We start from the raw sequence: 19549 nt of genomic DNA, 5'->3' as shown, positions 1-19549 counted from the left end.
ACATTCCATCCCACCAGTACTGAGGTCCTCAGTGCTGCACAAGCACAGCCACCCTGCCCCAAGCTCCTGAGCCAGGTAACCCAGACATTGCACCTTCATGAAAGGGGCTTGACTGAACACCCACCACACATTTTCCTCTGAGAAGCAGGTGGGTGCACAGCTCTGAGTGCACATGCCACCCCCCCTTGGCATGTCAGGTGAGCTCTGTCAGGACAATCTTAAAAGAAATGAAGTCATGCTCAGGTTGGTATAAAGAACAGGATTTATTCCAAACACCTTTGGGTACAGACCAAGCAACTTGACTAAAGACAGGACCACAGCAATCATCCAGGGCACCAGAGTTGCCTAGTACAGGATAGGGTATTTGGATTTGGGATAGGGAATCTGGTATCCTGCTACTAAACCTGTGATCCATGCAGTGTCTTTGCTCCTTTGTACCACAAAATTCCCTAATTCCCATACCTCCAGTCTGGAGTCTGTCTGGATTAGCATGGACAAACAGAACACTCCCAAACAGGTGCATGATGCAGAGCACAAGGCTGGCTGGGACTGGGACACAGCAGCAGGCCTGGCACAGGGTGCTGATGTGGCCAGGCAGGATGGATTGGGGGGAAGGGGGGAGCTGCAAAAGCACAGACTGCACTGGCAGGTGGAACATGTGCACAGAAAGGCTCAGCAGGACTGGAACTGCCACCCCTAGTAGAGAACGTCCTCGAAGCCGAGCAGCAGGAACTGGTGCAGGGCACTGGGCAGATGCAGCTGGGACAGGACCAGCAGCAGCCGGCCCTCCAGGAGGCTCCTGAGCGCGCAGCGAGCCAGGTGCTGCAGGGAGCGAGGTCTGTGCCCCAGGGAGAAAAGGGACTGGTAGAAACATGGGTATTTCTACAGAGAGAAAAAAGGAGCAGAGGCATGCACAGCTGAAGATATCACCCTGGGACCAGAGGTAGAACCAGACATCCACTTGCCTCACTATGGAGCATCCTCCCCATCGCCAACAGCCCCATCCCTGTGCCTGCAACCCCCCTGGCCAGCCCCAGCTCCACCCAACCCTCCCTGGCAGAACCCACCAGGGCCTGGACCCGTGTTCCTCAGCAGCGGCCAGCACTGGGTCCCTTACCTGCACCACCTCTGCTGGAACCGCTGCCAGCCAGTCCTCGGAGACGCGCACGTGGCTGTAGCTGTTCACCAGGGCCTCGATGACACGCGGGCAGCTGTGGCAGCACCGCAGCACCTGGCACGGACAGACAGACGCCTTGAGAGGCCACCTGGAACAGGGGCTGGACAGTGCTCAAGGAATAAAGCAGGGATTGATTAAAAGGCCTTCAAAGGATGCACCTTGGGCAGTACAAGAGCCTGCCTGAGGCTACACCCAAGATGGACTCCGAGTCACGGGTTGTCATATTTTTATAAGTTTTGGTCCATTTACATACTGGGGTTAATTGTCCAATTCCAGCTCCAGGTTATGCAGCCCCATCCTCCCAGTTTGCTCTCCTCAATTCACTGTTGTTTGCACTTTTTGGGCCTGAAGCTGGAATGGTATCCGTGGTTCTGGGGCTGGAAAGGGATTGTTTTGTCTGACTAAGCTGTGAAGAGAGCTTGCTAACATTTTATGTAAAGTTGAGTTATACACTAATGCAGTACAGAATCTGGAAAATATGAAAGCTAAAACTTAAGGCATCAAGAGCAGGTGATCATCATCATTTGGCAAGATCCTGCAAGTCCCACTCACCTCACCTCCTAAAGTACTGCTCAGCCAGATGTAATAAATCTGGTGAACTCCAGTCCTTCCCTCATTGTGACCCAGGAGAGAAAAACCAGTGCAGGTATGGAGCACCAGAGCATCCCTCCTTGCAAAGAGGAGGGCTGAGCCATCACTCAACATGCACAGCACGGCTGCCTTCAGCACAACCCACAGCTCCTCCTCAGACACAGAGACCATCATGCATGGAGTGATGATCTCCACCAGCTTCACTGCTGCAAGGAGCTCATAAACACCAACACTGCTTTGAACCAGACTCCTTACCTCACATTGCAGTAGTTAGAGCATGAGCCATTCCAGGGCAGGGACTGGCACTCATTTTGTGATCAGACACAGCACAGCACACCATGCCTCTTTTGAGGGCCACACCGGGGCTCAGGGATGCAGGATTGTGCCTCTTTGGCTGCAGAGACATCTGTACCTGTGTCTAGAGCAGTGCTGGGCCCATGTCAAGGGTGGCACAGAACCGCAGAGGACTTCACAGGTATTTGTACATCATCTCTGGTGTGTCCCACACTGGTGTAGGTGCAGGTGACACACCAGTGCCGTGTACCTAGCAACAGTTCAGCCTTTGGAGAGCACCCCACCCAGGCAAAGCCGCACAGAGGCAGATTTCCCTGGCTCCGGGCTGCCACTCCCCATGGCCCAGGCCAGCAGTAGCTGTCAGAGTCTATTCTGGCTGTACCAGTGATCCTCATTATCTGGCGTTAATAGGAGATTAATTAGTGTTAATTGTTGATTTTCCTGTATTTTCCCAAAGGGGAGAGCAATCTGCTGATCTCCGGGCTGGGTAATTATTGCAGTGCTCAGGAATTAAGACAGGAAATTAACCCTTTGTCTGCGGGTGTTTTGCAGAGACAGCAGGAGCTGGAGGGTGTGCCCCTGAGAAGAAACACCTCCAGAGGAAAAGGACCAACAATTTCTAGAGCAAGTAATTATGGAAACTGGGGTGAGTGCTGTCTACACAGCTTAGCAGACAAGCAGGAGAGTAATACAGCAAAACACACCCCAGGAGAAAGCATCAGGGATTCCCATGCCAATACCGGCAGTTCTCCCGGACAGGGCAGGGCAGCGAACAGGCTGCCTTGGAACAGGCCCGGCTGTGGCAGGGGGGCCCAGGGGGCCCTGGTGCTGCTCACAGCCTTCCCCTCCCGCCAGTGCCCGCACCTTGAGGAGGGAGCCCGGCCAGACGCGCACGGCGCCGTGGTTGAGCAGCGCTCGCACCACGAGCTCCGGGCGGTGCTCCCGCCTGTAGGCGGCCACCTGCAGGATGTTGTGCAGGGCCGTGTTGCCGCCGTAGTTCATGACATTGACATTGGCACCCCGGGCCAGCAGTAGCTCTGCGATTTGAGCGTTGGCATTCTTGCAGGCCAGGTGCAGCGGGTGCTGCCGGTCGCGGTCCTCGGCGTTGACGCTGGCACCGCTCTCCACCAGCAGCTGGCACACGCGGTAGTAGCGGTCCATGTCCTGGGGCTGGTGCTGCTGGGCACAGGCAGCATTGAGCGGCGTTTGCCCCTCCTTGTTCCTCAGCTCCAGCTGAGCCCCGTGGCGCAGCAGCAGCTGGACGTGCTCTGCCAGGCCGTGCCGCGATGCCACATGCAGCGCTGTGTCCTGCTCCTCCTCCGTCTGGCTGTTCACACTGGCACCGTGCTGCAGCAGCTGCTGGACACACCTGTGCGGGACAGGGCGACTTGCTGGCCATTCCTCATCTCCACCTCCCAGCTCCCACAGCTGTACCATCCCAGCTTTCCTCCAGAGGCCGAAAATCCCTGCTCCTCGTGCCCTGGAGCAGTGTTTTTAAGCCGGGATGACTGGTGAGCAGAGATGCTGCCCACCCTGTGCAGCTAACTCTGCACAGACCTCCCAAGTGTTGTCACACTTGTGCCTGCTCACACGCACAGCGGATCTGCGCGGGAACACCCTGAACATTACAGTGAGACCACTGGCTCCTCAGCTGCGCCTGCTAAGGACACGAGCTTGCAGTCACCTGCTGGAGCTCAGGGCTGATCCCGGTGCAGGAGCAGGCACCAGGGCCAGCCCGCTCTGCACCCACCAGCCCACCGCCAGGGGTGAGGAGGGACCCTCCCACACGGGATTAGGCTCGAGGGGCGGGAGGCTGGCTGCTCCCCGGCACACAGCACTCACCCGATGGAGTCGGAGCTCTTGCAGAGGTGCAGGGGCCGGTGGCCCTGCTCAGACACGGCCTCGGGGTCGGCCCCGGCGCGGAGCAGCAGCCGCGCGCAGGCCGCGCTGGCGGCCGCGCAGGCCTCGTGCAGGGCCGTCCTGCCGCCCGGGGCCAGGTCCACGGCGGCGCCGCGCAGCAGCAGCAGCCGCAGGCACTCCGTGTAGCCCCGGCCCGCCGTGATGTGCAGCGGCGTGGTCAGCTCCTGCTCGTAGCTCAGCGACCACAGTCCTGCGGGGAAACAGAGCTCAGGCAGCCGCGTCCAGCCGCGGTGCACTAACACCTGCCCTTTTCCTTACATCCCCCGAGAGACGGGTGTTTCCCCTCAAGGGACATCAAGGCCCTTCCCTGCAAGATGCTGCCCTGGGACTGGCCCCAAGGCAGAGATCCCTGGGAGGCGCTCAGGCCACACAGCCGTGCAGACAGGGAGCTCCAGGGAGCAGCAGAGGCTGCTCTGGGCAGCGTGCCCTTCACCTGTGCCTCAGGGGGGACACGGGGCTGTTCTTCTTAGGGGTGCAGCAGATGGAGGGTCTGGGGTACGAGCAGGGCTGATGGCAATGAGGTGGCTGGGCCACACACCGTGTGTGAAGCACCACAAACACAAGGAACCAGGCTGTAGAGAGGTGTCAGAGCCATCTACCGCACACACGGGGATTCAAACAAGCCCTGAGCAGGGTGCAGACAACAAGCTACAGCAGAGCTGGACATCTAGAGCCTAGGAGAGAGCAAGGGGCTGAAATGTGCCAGCTCTCAAAGATGCTGACCCAGCACAACCCACAGCTGAGCCGGTGCTTTCTGCTGGCTGACAGCCTGCAGATGCTACAGGGAAAATTCTCCTTAAACTGTGCTTCTTACTGCCTGCCCAAACTGAGCTGGAGATATCCCAGACTGCATGGTGTGTTCCACACTGCATCCTCTCAGCTCCTTCTTGCAGAGGCAGTATGTCACCTGTGTTTTCCAGGGCCAGGTTCAAACTGCACTGTCTCAAAGGTCTAACTCCTGTTGTGATAGCCATCACAGGCTGTCCTGTTGTGACAGGACCATCTCAAAGGTCTAACCCATGTTGTGTCAGTCTGGCACAACCCGCAGTGGGAGCCCACAGCTCCCAAGTACTTGAGACAATCCCTGTGGGAGGGACCAGGGTTCCTGGATGCACCCTGTGCTCTCAGAACCAGGAACCCCTTTCCACAAGGAACACAGGGGAACCTGACCACATCCCCATGCTCTTGTTCCCGTTCCCACTGCTCTGCAAGCCAAGGAGCACCCGTAACCCAGAACCCCAGCAGCAGTGCCCTGCAGCACACAGCCCAGGCTGAGCCCCACTGCAGCCGTGCCCCACAGCCCACAGCCCAGGCCATGCCCCGTTGCTCCCCGTACTCAGCCCACGGGGGTTGAAGCGGTAATTCTTCCACTCTTCCAGGTCACTGGTGTCAAACACAGCGCTGGCGCTCAGGTCGTTCTGAGGATCTCCGAGGATCTCGTTTATGATGCCCTCATCCCCAGCCAGCAGGGCCTGCCAGAACACCTGGGCAGGGCCCTGTGCCTGCCGTGTGCGGATGGGCTCCTGGCTCTTGTCTCTTCCGCCTGTGGTGCTGCCCATAGCACCCGAGCAGGCTCTCCCCAGAGAGCAGGACAGGAGCTGCCGGTGCACCCAGCCAGGCTCTGAGGCACAGCCCCACCAGCAGCCTTGTTTGGGCCGAGAGTCTGCCTGCCTGCCAGCCAGCCCAGGGCGTTCACAGGAGGGGAACACATCACACCCCTCTCTGGCTCAGGCTGGGCACAGCTGAACTCTCAGCTGTTCTATTCCAGGAAACCTTGTGACCAAACGCTGGGGCCAAGAGGCTGATAAAGGCTCTCCACTCAGGCAGCAGTACCTCAGCTCCCTCCCCTGCTGTGAAGGGGAGACCTTCAGGAAGGGCAGGGGAGCTTGAAGGGTAGAAATGGGGATGAAACATCACTAAGACGACAGAGAGGGAAATGGTTTCATGCCTACTCAGTGTGTTGCCCAGTACTGCCCAGACCACAACAGCATGACCCCAGCAGCTCCACACACATCTCCATGCCTTTGTTCACCTCTTGGCTCCACATATGTCTTCAGCACTGCCACCCATCTACCAATTGCACCTGAGACATTGGCACTAGGAAGATTTTTAAATAAGCTACAGGACAGCTAGTTTTAATCAAAGCCAAAGAAATAGTAGAAATAGGTACAAGGATGGGAAAAATTGGAGGTAATTATCCTTTAGACTCTCCCCATTTCCTCCTCTTCCTTGATATCCAGCCTTGCACAGAGCCCCTGCACAGCTTTAGTGCTCGCTTTCAGCCCTCAGACACTCCCCTGGCTTGGCTGCTCACTGCAGCGCTGCCACCTGAGCTGGTGCTTTCCTCTGAGCCCACTCGGCTCACACAGCCAGCCTGCCCACCCGGGTCACAGCAGAGCGTGCCCTGCTCACTGGCATCAGCACCGTGCACATACTGGCCACACCATGTGATCCAGAGAACATGTCAAACTGCATGCAAGGCTAGTGGAGCTCAGTCTAATTTTGTGTCATGGAACTACTCAGATCATGCAGCTAAACACCAGTTAAGTGACCCCAACAGACCACCAAGCAACAATTACCAGATGACCAGAGCCGAGTGTAAGACACGGAACTTTACCCTTCTCAGTAATGAAAATAAATGAGCAAGTCCTATGCTGACAGTATCCAGTTTGCTCTGCGTGTGCAAACTTCACCTTGTCTGACTGAAATGTACCTACAAAAAGGTAAAGAAAGGGAAGCACCTGGCAGATGTTCCCACCTGATGGGACCCTCTGTTTAGACAAGGATATAAGCAGGTATCCCATGGGAGCCTGAGGTTCCCAGTCACACACCAGGGAGGCAGCAAGTGGTGTAAGTATCAGTGACACCAGACAGTTTACACTTCCTCTGGGCACCTTAAAATGCCAGCGAGGTGATCTGGGAAGGACAAGGTCACCAGAACCTACCGTTAAGGTCACTGAGTTCTGGGAGCCTGTCCCTGCACGGTCAGTGAGATACAGAGACAAGCCTCAGGTAGCATGAAGGTTTGGTTTGGTTTTTGTTATGTATTCTTATCTGATAAATTTGGCAGCACATTTTTGCTCTGTGCTCGAGGAATAATCTTGATTGGTTGAGTCTTTCACATCTTGAAACTTTGTTGGTTAGAGAAATTTCTGCATGAGGTTGTTTCATGTTATTCCATTTTCTCTGGGGCACAAACTTTTACCAGCAGAGAGACTGGCTGCTCCAGTGCCTGCCAGCCTGGCAACAAGACAGGAGTTACCACACTCAGTCCGTATTTTACTGACAAATTATCTCACTTACACAAAAGGTAACACCTTCACGTACACAAAAGTGAGTGTGATTTCAGTGATTTCATTTCTAAATAGACTGTAACAATTCAAAACCCGGGTCTTACAAATCTTGCAACTCAGTCAATAATCTTCCCCACTCTCAAGTAGCAGCATGTGCATTGGCAAGCCCACGCACCCTGTTTGTCTCTTGCTGCAGTGCATCCCCACAGAATGCTGTTGTCTGTCTCAGCACCAGGACATTTGGCCTGCTCCCCTGGGAAAGCAGAGCTTTCATTTCAGCTTTGATACAGCTCTTCCATTCTCCTATGGGTGGCTTTTTCCACCAGCCTTCTGTTGAGAAAGCTCTCTCCCAGATTTGCCCTAAACCAGGACAAATACAGTTAAAGGCCTTCCCCACTTGACGCTCTTAAATTCTGGAAGTCTGCCTGCATCAGGTCACCAGGTGACAGCAGCAAGAGCAAGGGCACACCCAGGCTGCCCAGCACACCTCTGCCTTGGGCACACACACCAGCTGCACTGCTTACTGAGGAGCTTACAGACCACACTGATGAGAAGGCAAGTAAAAGGGACCAGAGAGTGTGGAAGCATATGTGGTAGCCCCAAGATGTGCCTGGACAAGGTAGAGATGGACAAGTGAGATGTATAGATGGAAAGAAACACCAAGAATGATCAGCTCCTGCCTCCTGTCACTGAGGAAAGCTTGCTTCCACCATCTTTCTCATAGACTGGATTTCTGCTCCCTTTGTAAAATCTGTGTCATGGAACAGAGCAGCATTCTGGTGCCTCTCCACCCGTGCACACTCCCCACCTCACAGGTATTTCACATCCGTCCCAGCAATCTCTAACAGGACAGTCCTGAGGACGTGCTTCTCCAACAACTCTTCCAGAGGCCCTATTCTCATTATTTCCCAGTAGATCTGCCTCATGCCACCTTCAGCAAGCCTGCTACTACCTGTTGTACAGCCTTGGAGACTTCCTTCCTCACACTAAAGCTGTTCTTCTCAAGTCCTTCTTCCACCACTGGGGATTCCTTTCAATATTTTTCTCAGGTGCCTGAGCCCTATCCTTGGACCCCATCCTGGGCATTTTCTATCCCCCCATGTCCCAGTCCCTCCTACCCACCACGTTTGCTGCTGGTCCAGCGCAGCACATCGCCCCTGGTCTCGATGATGAGGTTGATGGCTGAGCTCTTGGTGAAGTACTTCTGCACCATGTCCAGGTCTCCAGTGAAGAGCGCATTCTGGACCAGCAGGTCCTGGCACTGCAGTGGCTCCAGGCGGCCGAGCTGGTGCCCCCAGCCATGTGGGCTCAGGCTGAGCTCGCTGTGCTGGGAGCTCACACTGCAGGAATCCTTCCAGGGAGCCGGCTGCAGCCGACGCTGAGGGGCAGAGCGGAGAGGAGAGGTGCAGTCCATCACAGGTAACTCACCAGAGGAGGCTGAGCCACTCAGTGAACGAGCTATTACAGAAAACACCCTCTTGGTCACGGGTTTGTCCTCTGCAGGCTGCTCCTGGGTTCCAGCTCCCCTGCATCTGGCTGGACTCAGGCAGAGGCCTGAATCACCCAGTATAAATAGCCTGGCTTGGCAGCTCCTCATCACCACCTCCCCTTCTTCCAAGAGCTTATTTTCAGCTGCTGGTTGCAATCACCAGCACGGACTAGGCACAGAGAGGGGTGGCAGGCAGCCTGGAATGCTCTTTGTGCTTGCTGGCTCTGCAGAGAGCCCCTGCTCCACACAGTGCTCCCACTGAGAGAGAGGCAGAGCAAGGTGGGGCAGCCTCGGCAGGGAGGCAGGTGGGAGAGGGGACTTGGGAAGGGCCTGGGTCAGACTCGGGCTCAGAAGTCATAAGGTCCCAAGGACAGAGCTCTTCCCCACAGGCAGCTCCACAGGGACCAAAAGAGCCTGACCAGTACCACACACTGCTCTGGAATCAGCCCCTTCCTGGGGCAGCAAGGCTGGCTGCCCACAGGGCTGGGCTGGATACAGGAGGGCAGAGAGGGGAGCCCTGAGAAAAACAGCTTGTGCAACACTGTCACATTGGTTCCAAACTGTAGCCAAGTTCTTCATGGTGTGGCTGGAGGTGCTGGTCAAACAGGGAGCCAGACTGCTTGTGTTCCTGTTGGCAGCTGTTTCCAGAGCAGAGCAAAGAGAACCCTGAAGCTGAAGAGGGTCCATGGACCAGTCCCAGGACTGGGATCATGCCAAACATTCCCATTGCCACAGCACAGCTGCTCTGTGCCAGTGCAGCACGCCCTGGTGCTGGGCTGGGAGCACATTGTTCTCCTGAAGGATGCAGTGGCTGCATGTCCAGCTCCACTGTGGAACCCACACTCGAGCTTCGGTCTCCTGCAGCCAGGTGAGGGCTCAGAGCAGCAGCCCTGACTGGGGGAACTCTGAGCACAGGAAGTCTGGATTCCCTGAGAGATGAGGAAGAGGACAAACTAAGAACTCTTAGTTCCTCTCCAACTGTCTTTACAACTTGTGCTGTTCCTGGAACCAATGCCATCATTTTCACCCAGCTAGGGGCTTGGGACAAGAATCCCAAACGAGCCCCTCTCACTCAACACTGTTCCCACACCCAAGGCCATCCAAGCAAGGTCCCTGGGAGGAGCTCCCCCACCCACTACCCCTGCTCACACTCAGCATTTCACACTCCTGGGTCTGCACATCCTTGACTGCACCAGCTACCCTGGATATTTTCTCCCATTCCCATGGCTAACAACAAAAAAATCCCTAAAACCACTTCAAACAAACCAATCAACCCAAAACTACATACAAAAAACTCACGCAGAAAGGAAAAAACAAAAAAAACCACCGAACCCACAAAACACAAGCAGACTCCTTCAGCATGTCCAAGCCCTGCACCCACAGGTGCCAAGCAGGAAAGTCCACAGGGACACTGAGGGCACTGAGGGTCCTCAGCTGCAGGCAGAGAAAAGGGTGCCAGCAGATCCATCCATTTCCAGCAGAGCCATCCATTTCCTAGCCAGAAGAACAGCCAGCTGGGTCACTGAGAAAGAGACAAATGTCAGAATACAACATGTCTGTAAGTGCACCTGGGGCTTTCATCCTCACCCCGCTAATGTTTGGTCACAAGGCAGCACTGAAAAAAACCACAGTGGAGACCCTGGCTAGGAGAGTCTGAACATGGTCAGGAGGAAGAGGATAAGAACTGAATACTGCCCTGTCCTCCCACACAGGATTTCCATCCTGCATGGCTTGAGGGGGCACAGAGGGTGCCCACACAGCAGTCAGAGAGAAACAGGAAGAGCAGCAAGGCCACTCTCCCAGCCAGCACTAACCAGCACCCACAGAACCACTGCTGCTGCTCCATCAGCTCCCTCACACCAGTCCCTCCAGTTCATGCATGGACATTCAGGGGCACAGGCTTGTCCTCAGCTTCAGAGCCAGCCCAGGACAGCTGACACAACTCCTCCAACGGTGCCCTGAGCACCCCAGCTGAAAGCCCTGCGGCTTCGGGGTCAGGAACCTGCAGTGACACAAGTCAAGGGCTGGTCACAAAGCGATCACAGGTGAAGGCCAGGAGCCCTGAACAAGAATTTCATCACCAGGCATGGCCCACACACCTCCATTCCCATGGACAGCACCCAGGTGCCGTGACCTGGCTGTGCCTTATCCCTCACCCCAGAGGACACCACGTCTATCTTGTCACATAAATGTCTCCATAGGGCCAAGCACTGCAGCCTTGGTGGGGGAGAGGCATGCAGAGCCTCAGAAGGAGGCTGTGGGGAGGGAGCAGCGTGCGTGGAGACGAGCCTGTAACGAGTTTGTAATATGCATGTGTGGCACGGCCCGCGCAGCGTCATCACAATGGCACAGGCACTTTCCCGCCTCATTGCCTCCCAAATGGATTTTAAATATCATTCCGAGGACACAATTATTTAAAACGCTGAACTAAACACTCACTAATGGGAAAACGGCGTGTGGCCTGCAGCAGCCATTCCTCATGGGGCCACTCTGCCCATGTCATCCTCTCCTCCAGCCCTACACCCGGCATGGGGCCACATGGCAGCTTCCTCCTCCTCTTCCTCAGAGGCCAAACAGGGCACAACTGGTACCTGTGCTGAGCCCAGGCAAGCCCATTGCTCATATGAGAGCACACCTGGTGTCCCCATCCCAGTGACCTCCAGCCCCAGAGCAGCTTCCAGGCACCAGGGACACTGTGAGTCACCCCAGGGCTCCAGGTCAGGGTCACCTCACCAGACAGCAGGTCTTCCTGTCTCTGCCCAGTATGGCATCAGGTAACACAGGGCTGCACTGGGAGAGGACAAGGATGAGAGCAAGGATGCCTCCTGACCCCCTTTATATGGCCCTGGAAGTTGTGGTTCGTGGTTACAACAGAAGATTTACCTTTTCACTTAGTCTGAATACCTCCCACACCCCAGGCACAATCCTGAGCAGGGGAGATGAGAAAAGCAGCATTATTGTGGGAATCCAGAGCACACAGAGCATGAAAAGAGAAAAATCCCAAGGAAACAAACTCTCTGAGCAGCCCTTGCTGGGGAGAACACAGGTGGAGACAGCTCCAAGGATGCTCGGTGCCCTTACAGCATCAGGGGTGACAGAGCTTCAGGCAACAGTGCGTTGGTGATGGGGGAGTGCCTGCCTGACCTTTGAGCATGCCCCATCTCCTTTCATCCATGCAGGGATTCCAAGGCCAGCACAAGCTGCCAGCCCTCAGAGACAGCAGCCAAGCCCAGTCTGAAGAGAAGGGAAGTGACCCAGAGCAGCAGCATCCCCAACACGAGCAGCTGAGCACACAGAGGCTGAGAGTCCATCACTGGAACCCCGGCTGTACATCAGAGGTTCATATTTTAACAGCTTTGGCATCACCAGGGCTATCCATCACCAGCTCATTTTCCTCCTGTGCTGTTTGGAGCAGTGTCTGATGAGACACCAGAGCACCACCTGGCAGCACGGCTGCCAAGGGACACTACATGGCAAGGGGAATGCACGCAGGTCTGCTCGCTGCTGCCAGCCTCCACTGCCCAAAAAGCTCCCTCCCCTCAAACCTGCTGCCCTCCTGACAGACCTCAGCTCTGCCTCCTGCTCCTCCTCTGTGTGAGAGAAAGAGCACATGCTCTTAAGCCACTGCTCAGAGAACAAAAAACAGAGCACAGGCACTGGGGATATTTTCATGAACACTCATTCAGCACTATAGTGCTCTTTTTGAGAGGTTGAAGAAAGGGACAAAGAAAAAAAATGTTTCTAGCCCACAGACATGCATAGCTTAGTCAGAGCACAGACGTGAGGCCAGGGACATGCAACATGAGAGTGATTTAGTGTTGCAGCACTAAAAACTTGCTGTGAGACCTGCGAGGACGTAGGCAGATCTGGACAAAGACAGACTCTCTGGAGCAAGGCAGCCCCAGCACACTTTGGAAGAGAACCTGCACAAGCTCCAAGTTTTGCTCGTAGCGTAACCTGAGTACTTCTGAGCTGTTCTCACAGTGACAAGTGCTCTGTCACCGGGCAGCAGAGCCTAAAAGCAACTTTGCCCACATCTCACTGGAGCCACAAGCCCGGTGTGAAAGCAGCTGAGCTGAGACACGGCTCTCAGCAAAGCTCATCAGCTAAACACAGGGTGAGGCCTCAGGAAAAGGCAGCCTGTGTGACACCCTGTGCAGCTCCAGGGGGACTAACCGTGGGGAAACGAGCAGGATTCCTGCACAGCAAGAGAGAAACCCCTCACCGGGAAATGTGAAAGGGACAGTGTGGGCAGGTTCAGCGCAGAACTCCCTCATTGCAGGAGCAACTTCCTCCTCCTTCTGCCCCTCCGTGCATCTGCACCCCCTGCCACACCTCCGAGGAATGCAGAGATCGAGTAAGAGGAACGCGAGCTCAATCTCCAGCTCCATCCTTCAGGTCTTTGTTGGGAGTGGGGGGAAGAGGGGGATGTGACACGAAGCAGGATGCAGAAGTGGAGCACTGGAGAACCAAGCACCTACAGCTTTAAATCCTCTCTCCTCCGGAGCTCACCCGGTGCTCGATGCTCTATCAGACATCTGCAGGAGACAGCCTCTGACTTCTCATAAACCAGCACCTTATCCACAGAGCCAGCCAGGCACCTGCCGAGCGAGCTGGGCTGCCGGCGGAGGAAGGGGCACGGTCCCCGGGCAGGGCTCCGATCCGAGCTCCCGCTCGCTCCGCAGGGATGGATCCCAGCTCAGGCAGGCAGAGGGACCCATCTCCAGGGCAGGAGCAGAACTGCAGCTCCGGGCTCCTCAGCGCTGCCCATCCCTCGGAGCGCGGCTGAGCAGCTGCTGCAAAGGGAAAGAAGCTATAGTGAATGCGTCAAAAGCAAGGAATGTTTCTCCATTGCCTCCTCAACGATAAAGGTTTGTAAGTTAAAGTTTTGAACTGCCTCCAACAACGAACAGAAACTGGTTTATTTTAGAAAATGAGGCACCCCCTTTACTGGTCATTAAAAGAGCTTGTAGGTGATACATGAGGCAAGCAAGCAAGTAATACACTTTTGATACATCAGGCAAACTTGGCCAGATACTGAGGAGCAGCCAAGGACATTTTAGCAAGCGAAGATGAGGATCTCGACACGCTTGCCGTTGATAGGAGGTGGCTGTAACCTTGCCACGTTCAACATCCTCTGTCAGCAAGTACCTTACCTGCCACAGGGGCTGCAAAATCTACAAAACGGTGAAGTCTTTGCTGTCCTGGCTGCTCGTACGAGGCTTTTCGTGCCCCACCCTGCTGGCCTGGCTCTGCTCCCTCTCTGGCTTGCTTGCCACCTCTCAGAAGGAACCCACCAGGCAAAGACCCATCACACCAACACAGATCTCCCCCGTTGCACTCTGTGAGCCAGCTCTGGACCCGTAGTGGTGGTCACCCCTTTCCTGTGCCTTTCAAAATTATTCTTGTGATTTCCTTCTTTTTTTCTTTGCTTTTCTCTTTTATGAAGAAAAAAAAAAGTTGAATTATTGCTTTGTTTTCCAACATGTAACCTCATTCATGTTTTAATCTCACTTTCAGGTATGTTTAGAGCCCAGTTCCTTTCCACAATTATGGATCAAGGCAAAACTTGCCTGTTCTCACCTTAGGCCTCCCACTCTTGGGCTGGACTCTCGCAGGCCTGCCTCCAAGCCGCGCATGCAGCTGAGCATCCCCACAGCTCTCTGCCCCTGGTGCCAGCACGCAGCCTCTCCCACAGCTCAGCCACCACCAGGGCTGGAGGGAGGAAAACAGGTCCCTCTCCACTGCTGTCCTGCAGCCAAAAAGAAGCAGAGCCCCCAGCAGAGCCCTTGGCTCTCTCCCAGCCAGCCCCACTCCACAGCAGCAGGGTCAGAGCTGCAGGGAGATGCTCGGTGCTGCTGCTGCCTCCTGTGCCCTCCCCAGAACCAGCACACCCAGGCTGGCCCCCACCTGAGATCAGCATCTGTCACAGCTCATGAGACTCAGCAGCACCTCACAGGCTGGGGAAATCCAGGATTGCCCCATTTGCTATCACCTTGACGCTTCACACAGCTCTGGTTCCTCCTGGTACTCCCACCCTGATAGTGGCTGTGAAGATAGGACATTAGAACCAGGCATCCAGTCCCACCCTGGAGCTGACAAAGGGCACTGCAGCAGGTTGTCCAGAGAAGTTATGGATGCCCAAGCCTCCAAAGCCAGGCTGGACAGGGCTTGGAGCAACCTGGTCTAGCAGAAGGTGTCCCTGCCTGTGGCAGGGAGGGGGACCTGCATGGGCTTTAAGGGCCCTTTCAACTGAAACTATTCTATGACCTGCACCCAGAACACAGAGCACGTGTTTTCCTCACTGCAGCACAGATCCTGAGGCAGCAGCTCCGTGCAGGAATCCCCACACACCCCAGGAAGGTGCTGTGCTTACAGGGCAGCCAAGCAGCCACCACAGGGCCATGGCTCTGGGCACAGCACTCAGCCCTGTGGGCTCCGCGTGGACAGACAGGAGTGTGCCCATGCTCCCTTCGGGGCCCTGCATCCCTCGGGGATCAAGGAAAGGCAGTGAGGGCCAGTCAGGATGTGGCAGAACACAGGACACCCGGCCCTAGCTCAGTTTAGAGCTCTGCAAGGTAAAGCTCTCTTTAAAGGCACTGGAAGCAAGTAGAGATGATGGCCACATGTCTAGAAAGAAAAGTGTGTTTTTTTCCTGTCAGTGAAGCTCATTTTGCTTCAGTCCTGCCTATGCCAGAAAAGGAGAAAGTTTTCACCAGAAGGAAAAAAAAAAAAAACCCAAAAGAACCCACAAAAGCAGCAAAACTCAAACTAAACAACAGCAATGACAAAAACAACACACAAAAACAGCTAACAAGGAAAAATTCTCATTTGCACAACCCACCAGAAAAAAAAAAAAAACCCAGCCAAAGGACAACAGCTTTGAAAATAGTTTATAAACATTAGAAGAACCCTTTACACAGTGCTAATTTGATCCTATTGACCCAGAGAGATTTAGCATCCACTCTGACCAGTATAAACTGATAACTTGGGCAGAAAGAGCCACCACAGTTAGGAAGCAGTTGAAGAACAGCAGGACAGTCAAAGGCAGCAGAGGTTTTTAGCTGTCAGGAATCTGAAAGCCATAGTAAGGGGTTTGGAGAACTGCAGAGAACCCACTATGCTTCCCACAATGACCCCAGCTTTGCCCAGGCACACCCTGTGGCCCCTGCTCCTGGTTGCACATGGTTGTTGACAAACAGCAGCTGCTCTTCCAGCCCTCCCAAGCAATCCCCACGGCCACAGTTTAAACTGTCTCACAATTTGCGATGCCAAGATTAAAGACACGACCTGTATTTCTATGCATTTTTTTATTTGCAGGCAGACCACAGAGGGTTCCGCTTTCTCAGCCGAGAAAGAGCCGAGGCCCCTCCCGCAGGAGGAGGCGGCGCGCCCGGGTCACTCGCTGCTGGTGTACTTGGCCACGGCCTTGGTGCCCTCGGACACGGCGTGCCGGGCCAGCTCCCCGGGCAGCAGCAGGCGCGCCGCCGCCTGCACCTCGCGGCTGCTCAGGGTGGCGCGGCGCCCGTAGCGCGCCAGGCGCGCCGCCTCGGCCGCCAGCCGCTCCAGCATGTCGCTCACGAACGAGTTCATGATGCTCATGGCCTTGGACGAGATGCCGAGGTCGGGGTGCACCTGTGGGACGCAAACCGCGGCTCAGGGTCCCCCCCAGCACCTGCAGGGGGCGGCAGCTCCGTCCCCTTTGCTCTGACTCCAACGGCACCCGCAGCTGCCGCCCCGAGGGTTTCAAACCGTGGGCCACTTCAAACTCAGGACAGGCTCCCATATGCTGTAGGAGTTTGGGGATTGCACTGGCAGAAGCCTCCTCACAATCCCCATGAAAAACATGGCTGTGAGGGATGGAAATGCTCCCACCTACAAGTCCTGTCTACAGGCTCATGCTGACAACTGTGGCCTAGAAAACCCATGGCCACTTCCAAAAATGCTCTCATCTCCCCGTCAAGAATCACCAGACATCTACTCACAGGGCCAGAAGCAGCTATTTCTACAGTACTGACTTTCATGAAATTACTTCTTCAGGCAGGGCTAAGCACCAGAGCTCATTCCCTCTAGGAAAAAATTTCTGCTCTGGATGCATCTCTACTACCCCTAGAGTCCACCCCCTCAACTTCTAAGCTTCAGCTGGGCCTCTCCTGTACCTGCAATCACAGTGTTTTTTCTTTCCCCATCTCTCTAGAAACCCAGATTTTTCTTTTCCATGCTCTTTATGTTGCTGACATACAACAGGCAGCAGTTACCTTACATACAAGGTAATTTCTAGCAGAAAACAAACATTTACTGACCTGCTTCAGTACTTTGTAAATGTAGACTGAAAATGTTTCCTTTCTCTTTGGCTTCCTCTTAGATCTTTTTTCCCCAGAGGCAGCAGCACGACCATGTTTCTTCAATGGTTCTGGGCTCATCTTAATCCCCAACAGAACAGCCAGCAAGTGCTGTGGGGCTGGTTATATAGCACAGGACTTACCCTGCCTCAGCTGCAGCCCCCAAGAAGCAGGAAAAGTACACACCTGTGGCTGATGATTCCACTTTGCACTAAATGAAAAGCAGCTGGCCTGAGAGGAGCTTGGAAGTGACAGATTCAGCTAAACTTTCAGACCTGAGAAGTTTGAGTGTAACCGGGGCAAAGAGGGACAAGAGCAGAAGCCTCTGATTTACAGGGGACAGCATTACCAGAGAAGAGCCATTCCCAGGTCCAAAAGGAGCTTGGTGAAAGGAGGGATCTTGCTTTGGTGCAAGACTGTGAATTGGAGTACTCAAGGTACTCCAGAATCAAATGGAATCACATCTGTTCCATGGAACAGGTAATGCCATCAGGGGAAAGGCAGTAACTGCAGGGAGCATAGGTCCAGAGATGAAAGGATGGCACTGTAAGCATCCTGCCAGCCCAATTTCCCCTGCTACCTAGCCTGCTCTTGGGATCCCACCTGCTGCACACAACAGGCAATGTCAGGAGGGGAGCAGTGGAGGGCTGACACCACAGGTGTGGATTGATCTGTCTTGGAAACCAATGATTACACTACTGAGGGTAAATGTGACACAGGATTTAGGCATAGCCAGGAAAAACGTGCAGCAGCATAGCAGGGACATGAACAAAACAGAGTTTTCTGTACGTTGGAGAGAAAAGGAAGCCTTTCAGCAGGCACCACTGCAGCCATTTCATAAAGGGGTGATACCAGTGTGCTTGTGTGGTGGGGGAACACACATTGTTTGGTGGCAGTCTCTGTGCTGGCAGGTGGAGTCTGCTCAGGTACACACATCATACTGGCACAGCCTGAGCAAATCACATCTCCCAAAGAGTGAGCCTGGGGGCCTACTCATCAGTCAGTGCTTCTGCTACTGCTTGTGCAGCCCACAGTGTTCCACTGAGTGCCTTTATTCCCAGCCTGTCCTCATGGGGAGGCACCTGATCACCCTCCCCTGGTGCGAGTGACTGTCACAGTGACAAGGGCGGCAGTGCCACAGCCAGGTTCTTGCTCCCAGACACTGAAACCTTGGCGATCAGGCAGTGCAGGCTGCAATGGTCGTGTCAGTGCATCTGTGAAGGAGAATGGGCTTGTGGAGATCCTCTTGAAACAGGAGTGACTAGTACTGGCAGTGAGGAGCAGGGGACATCACCACCTGTGCTTCCTAAGGGGCCCTGTGTTGTCAGGAGCAGTACCCACCCTGGGAGGGACATTCACCACTCCTTGCAATGGGAGCTGTGTTTCCTTGGGCGCAGCACACGGGGAGGGCTCCTGTGCTGAAGGAGCTGGGGGCTGTTGTATCCCTCCCCAGCTACCCCCCTGTTTGTGACACACAGCCTTACACAGTGATAAACACACAGCTGTCTTTTCTGAAAAAAAACCATTTAGCTGGAAGGAGCCCGTGGGTGGAGGAACAGCACCTGGTCACTCAGCATTAGGCACAGGACGTCTTCACACACCAAGGGTGCAGGTGGTCCACAGAGCAGTACAGCCAGCCTTGGACCCTCAGGTTTGGGAATTACCCTCTGTTTCCCTGGACTGCGTGGGCTAGAGGCTGTACAGGCTGCTGTGCTGGGCCTGCCTCATGCTGCTGCTGGTTTGTGGGGTATGGATCCACCTGCAGCACACACACAAGGGAATCCCACAAGCCTGCACCTGCCCCCTCTGGCTGTGCTAGAGCCCACCTTGCTTGTGGACAAGAGGCATGTGTGATTGTGCAGGCACTGGGTCACTTCTTTCAAGAAACGATCATCCTAGCACCTGAGGAGCAACTCTTGTAATTTATCAAGTTTTGCTTTTCTGTAAAACCAGAAAATTCTCAGCTGAAACAGCCCGAAGTGGCACTGCCTCAGCTTGTTGCTGTCTCTGAGATCAGCGCTCCAGGACATGTGTCACCCACAGCTGCTCCAGCACAGCCCAACACACTGTCACCACACAACAAACCGAGGTTAAACCAAGGCTGCTAAAGCACATTTATGGATTCCATTTCACAAGTCCTGCCCTACTGTCACCCCTAGCGCAGCTACAGCTGCTTTTGCTTCAAACATGTGTCTGTGGCCCTTGTTTATACATCAGAGATGTGTCTGCATCTGGGAAGTTCCTCCTCTTTGCAGCAGCAGAGGTAGCAGTGCTCTTCCTGGCTCCATGAGCTACAACAGTGCTCCAACTACTGCCCCTGTCATCCCAGCATCCCCCAGCCATTCTCAGGATCTGCCATTCCCAAAGAACTCAGTGTAAGGTTGTATCCTCCATTTATTACTACAGATCTGAAATGTACTGAAATTAATTGTTGCCAAATCTT

The 19549-nt window shown here is 54.7% G+C and overlaps 2 protein-coding genes across 2 annotated transcripts; both read right to left on the bottom strand.

Annotated features, from left to right (window-relative positions):
• Positions 1 to 573: 573 nt before the first annotated feature.
• Positions 574 to 8689, bottom strand: ASB10 (ankyrin repeat and SOCS box containing 10). The gene is made up of 5 exons (XM_064703253.1): positions 8398 to 8689; positions 3905 to 4172; positions 2927 to 3431; positions 1118 to 1231; positions 574 to 882 (listed from the first exon to the last, which is right to left on the bottom strand). Exons 1-5 carry the CDS (start codon positions 8687 to 8689, stop codon positions 697 to 699), a joined length of 1365 nt encoding a protein of 454 aa, XP_064559323.1. The 3' UTR covers positions 574 to 696.
• A 7116-nt stretch (positions 8690 to 15805) lies between these two features.
• Positions 15806 to 17222, bottom strand: LOC135442985 (late histone H2B.L4). The gene is made up of 2 exons (XM_064703251.1): positions 17068 to 17222; positions 15806 to 16399 (listed from the first exon to the last, which is right to left on the bottom strand). The coding sequence occupies exons 1-2, from the start codon at positions 17185 to 17187 to the stop codon at positions 16163 to 16165; spliced, it is 357 nt and encodes a 118-aa protein (XP_064559321.1). The 5' UTR covers positions 17188 to 17222; the 3' UTR covers positions 15806 to 16162.
• Between the last annotated feature and the right edge of the window lie 2327 nt (positions 17223 to 19549).

Source organism: Zonotrichia leucophrys, chromosome 2, assembly GCF_028769735.1.
Source record: "Zonotrichia leucophrys gambelii isolate GWCS_2022_RI chromosome 2, RI_Zleu_2.0, whole genome shotgun sequence".
Lineage (NCBI taxonomy): Eukaryota > Metazoa > Chordata > Aves > Passeriformes > Passerellidae > Zonotrichia > Zonotrichia leucophrys.
Note: the sequence above shows the minus strand (reverse complement) of the source record. Positions and strands in the feature narration are given on the sequence as shown.

Coding starts and splice junctions, on each gene's coding strand:
- ASB10 (XM_064703253.1), bottom strand. CDS start 8,689: ATGGACTGCACCTCTCCTCTCCGCTCTGCCCCTCAGCGTCGGCTGCAG. Junction 1,232..2,926: donor GGCCGGGCTCCCTCCTCAAG/GTGCGGGCACTG, acceptor TGTCCGTGCCAG/GTGCTGCGGTGCTGCCACAG. Junction 883..1,117: donor TTCCAGCAGAGGTGGTGCAG/GTAAGGGACCCA, acceptor TTCTCTCTGTAG/AAATACCCATGTTTCTACCA.
- LOC135442985 (XM_064703251.1), bottom strand. CDS start 17,187: ATGAGCCCAGAACCATTGAAGAAACATGGTCGTGCTGCTGCCTCTGGG. Junction 16,400..17,067: donor TTTACAAAGTACTGAAGCAG/GTCAGTAAATGT, acceptor TGCGTCCCACAG/GTGCACCCCGACCTCGGCAT.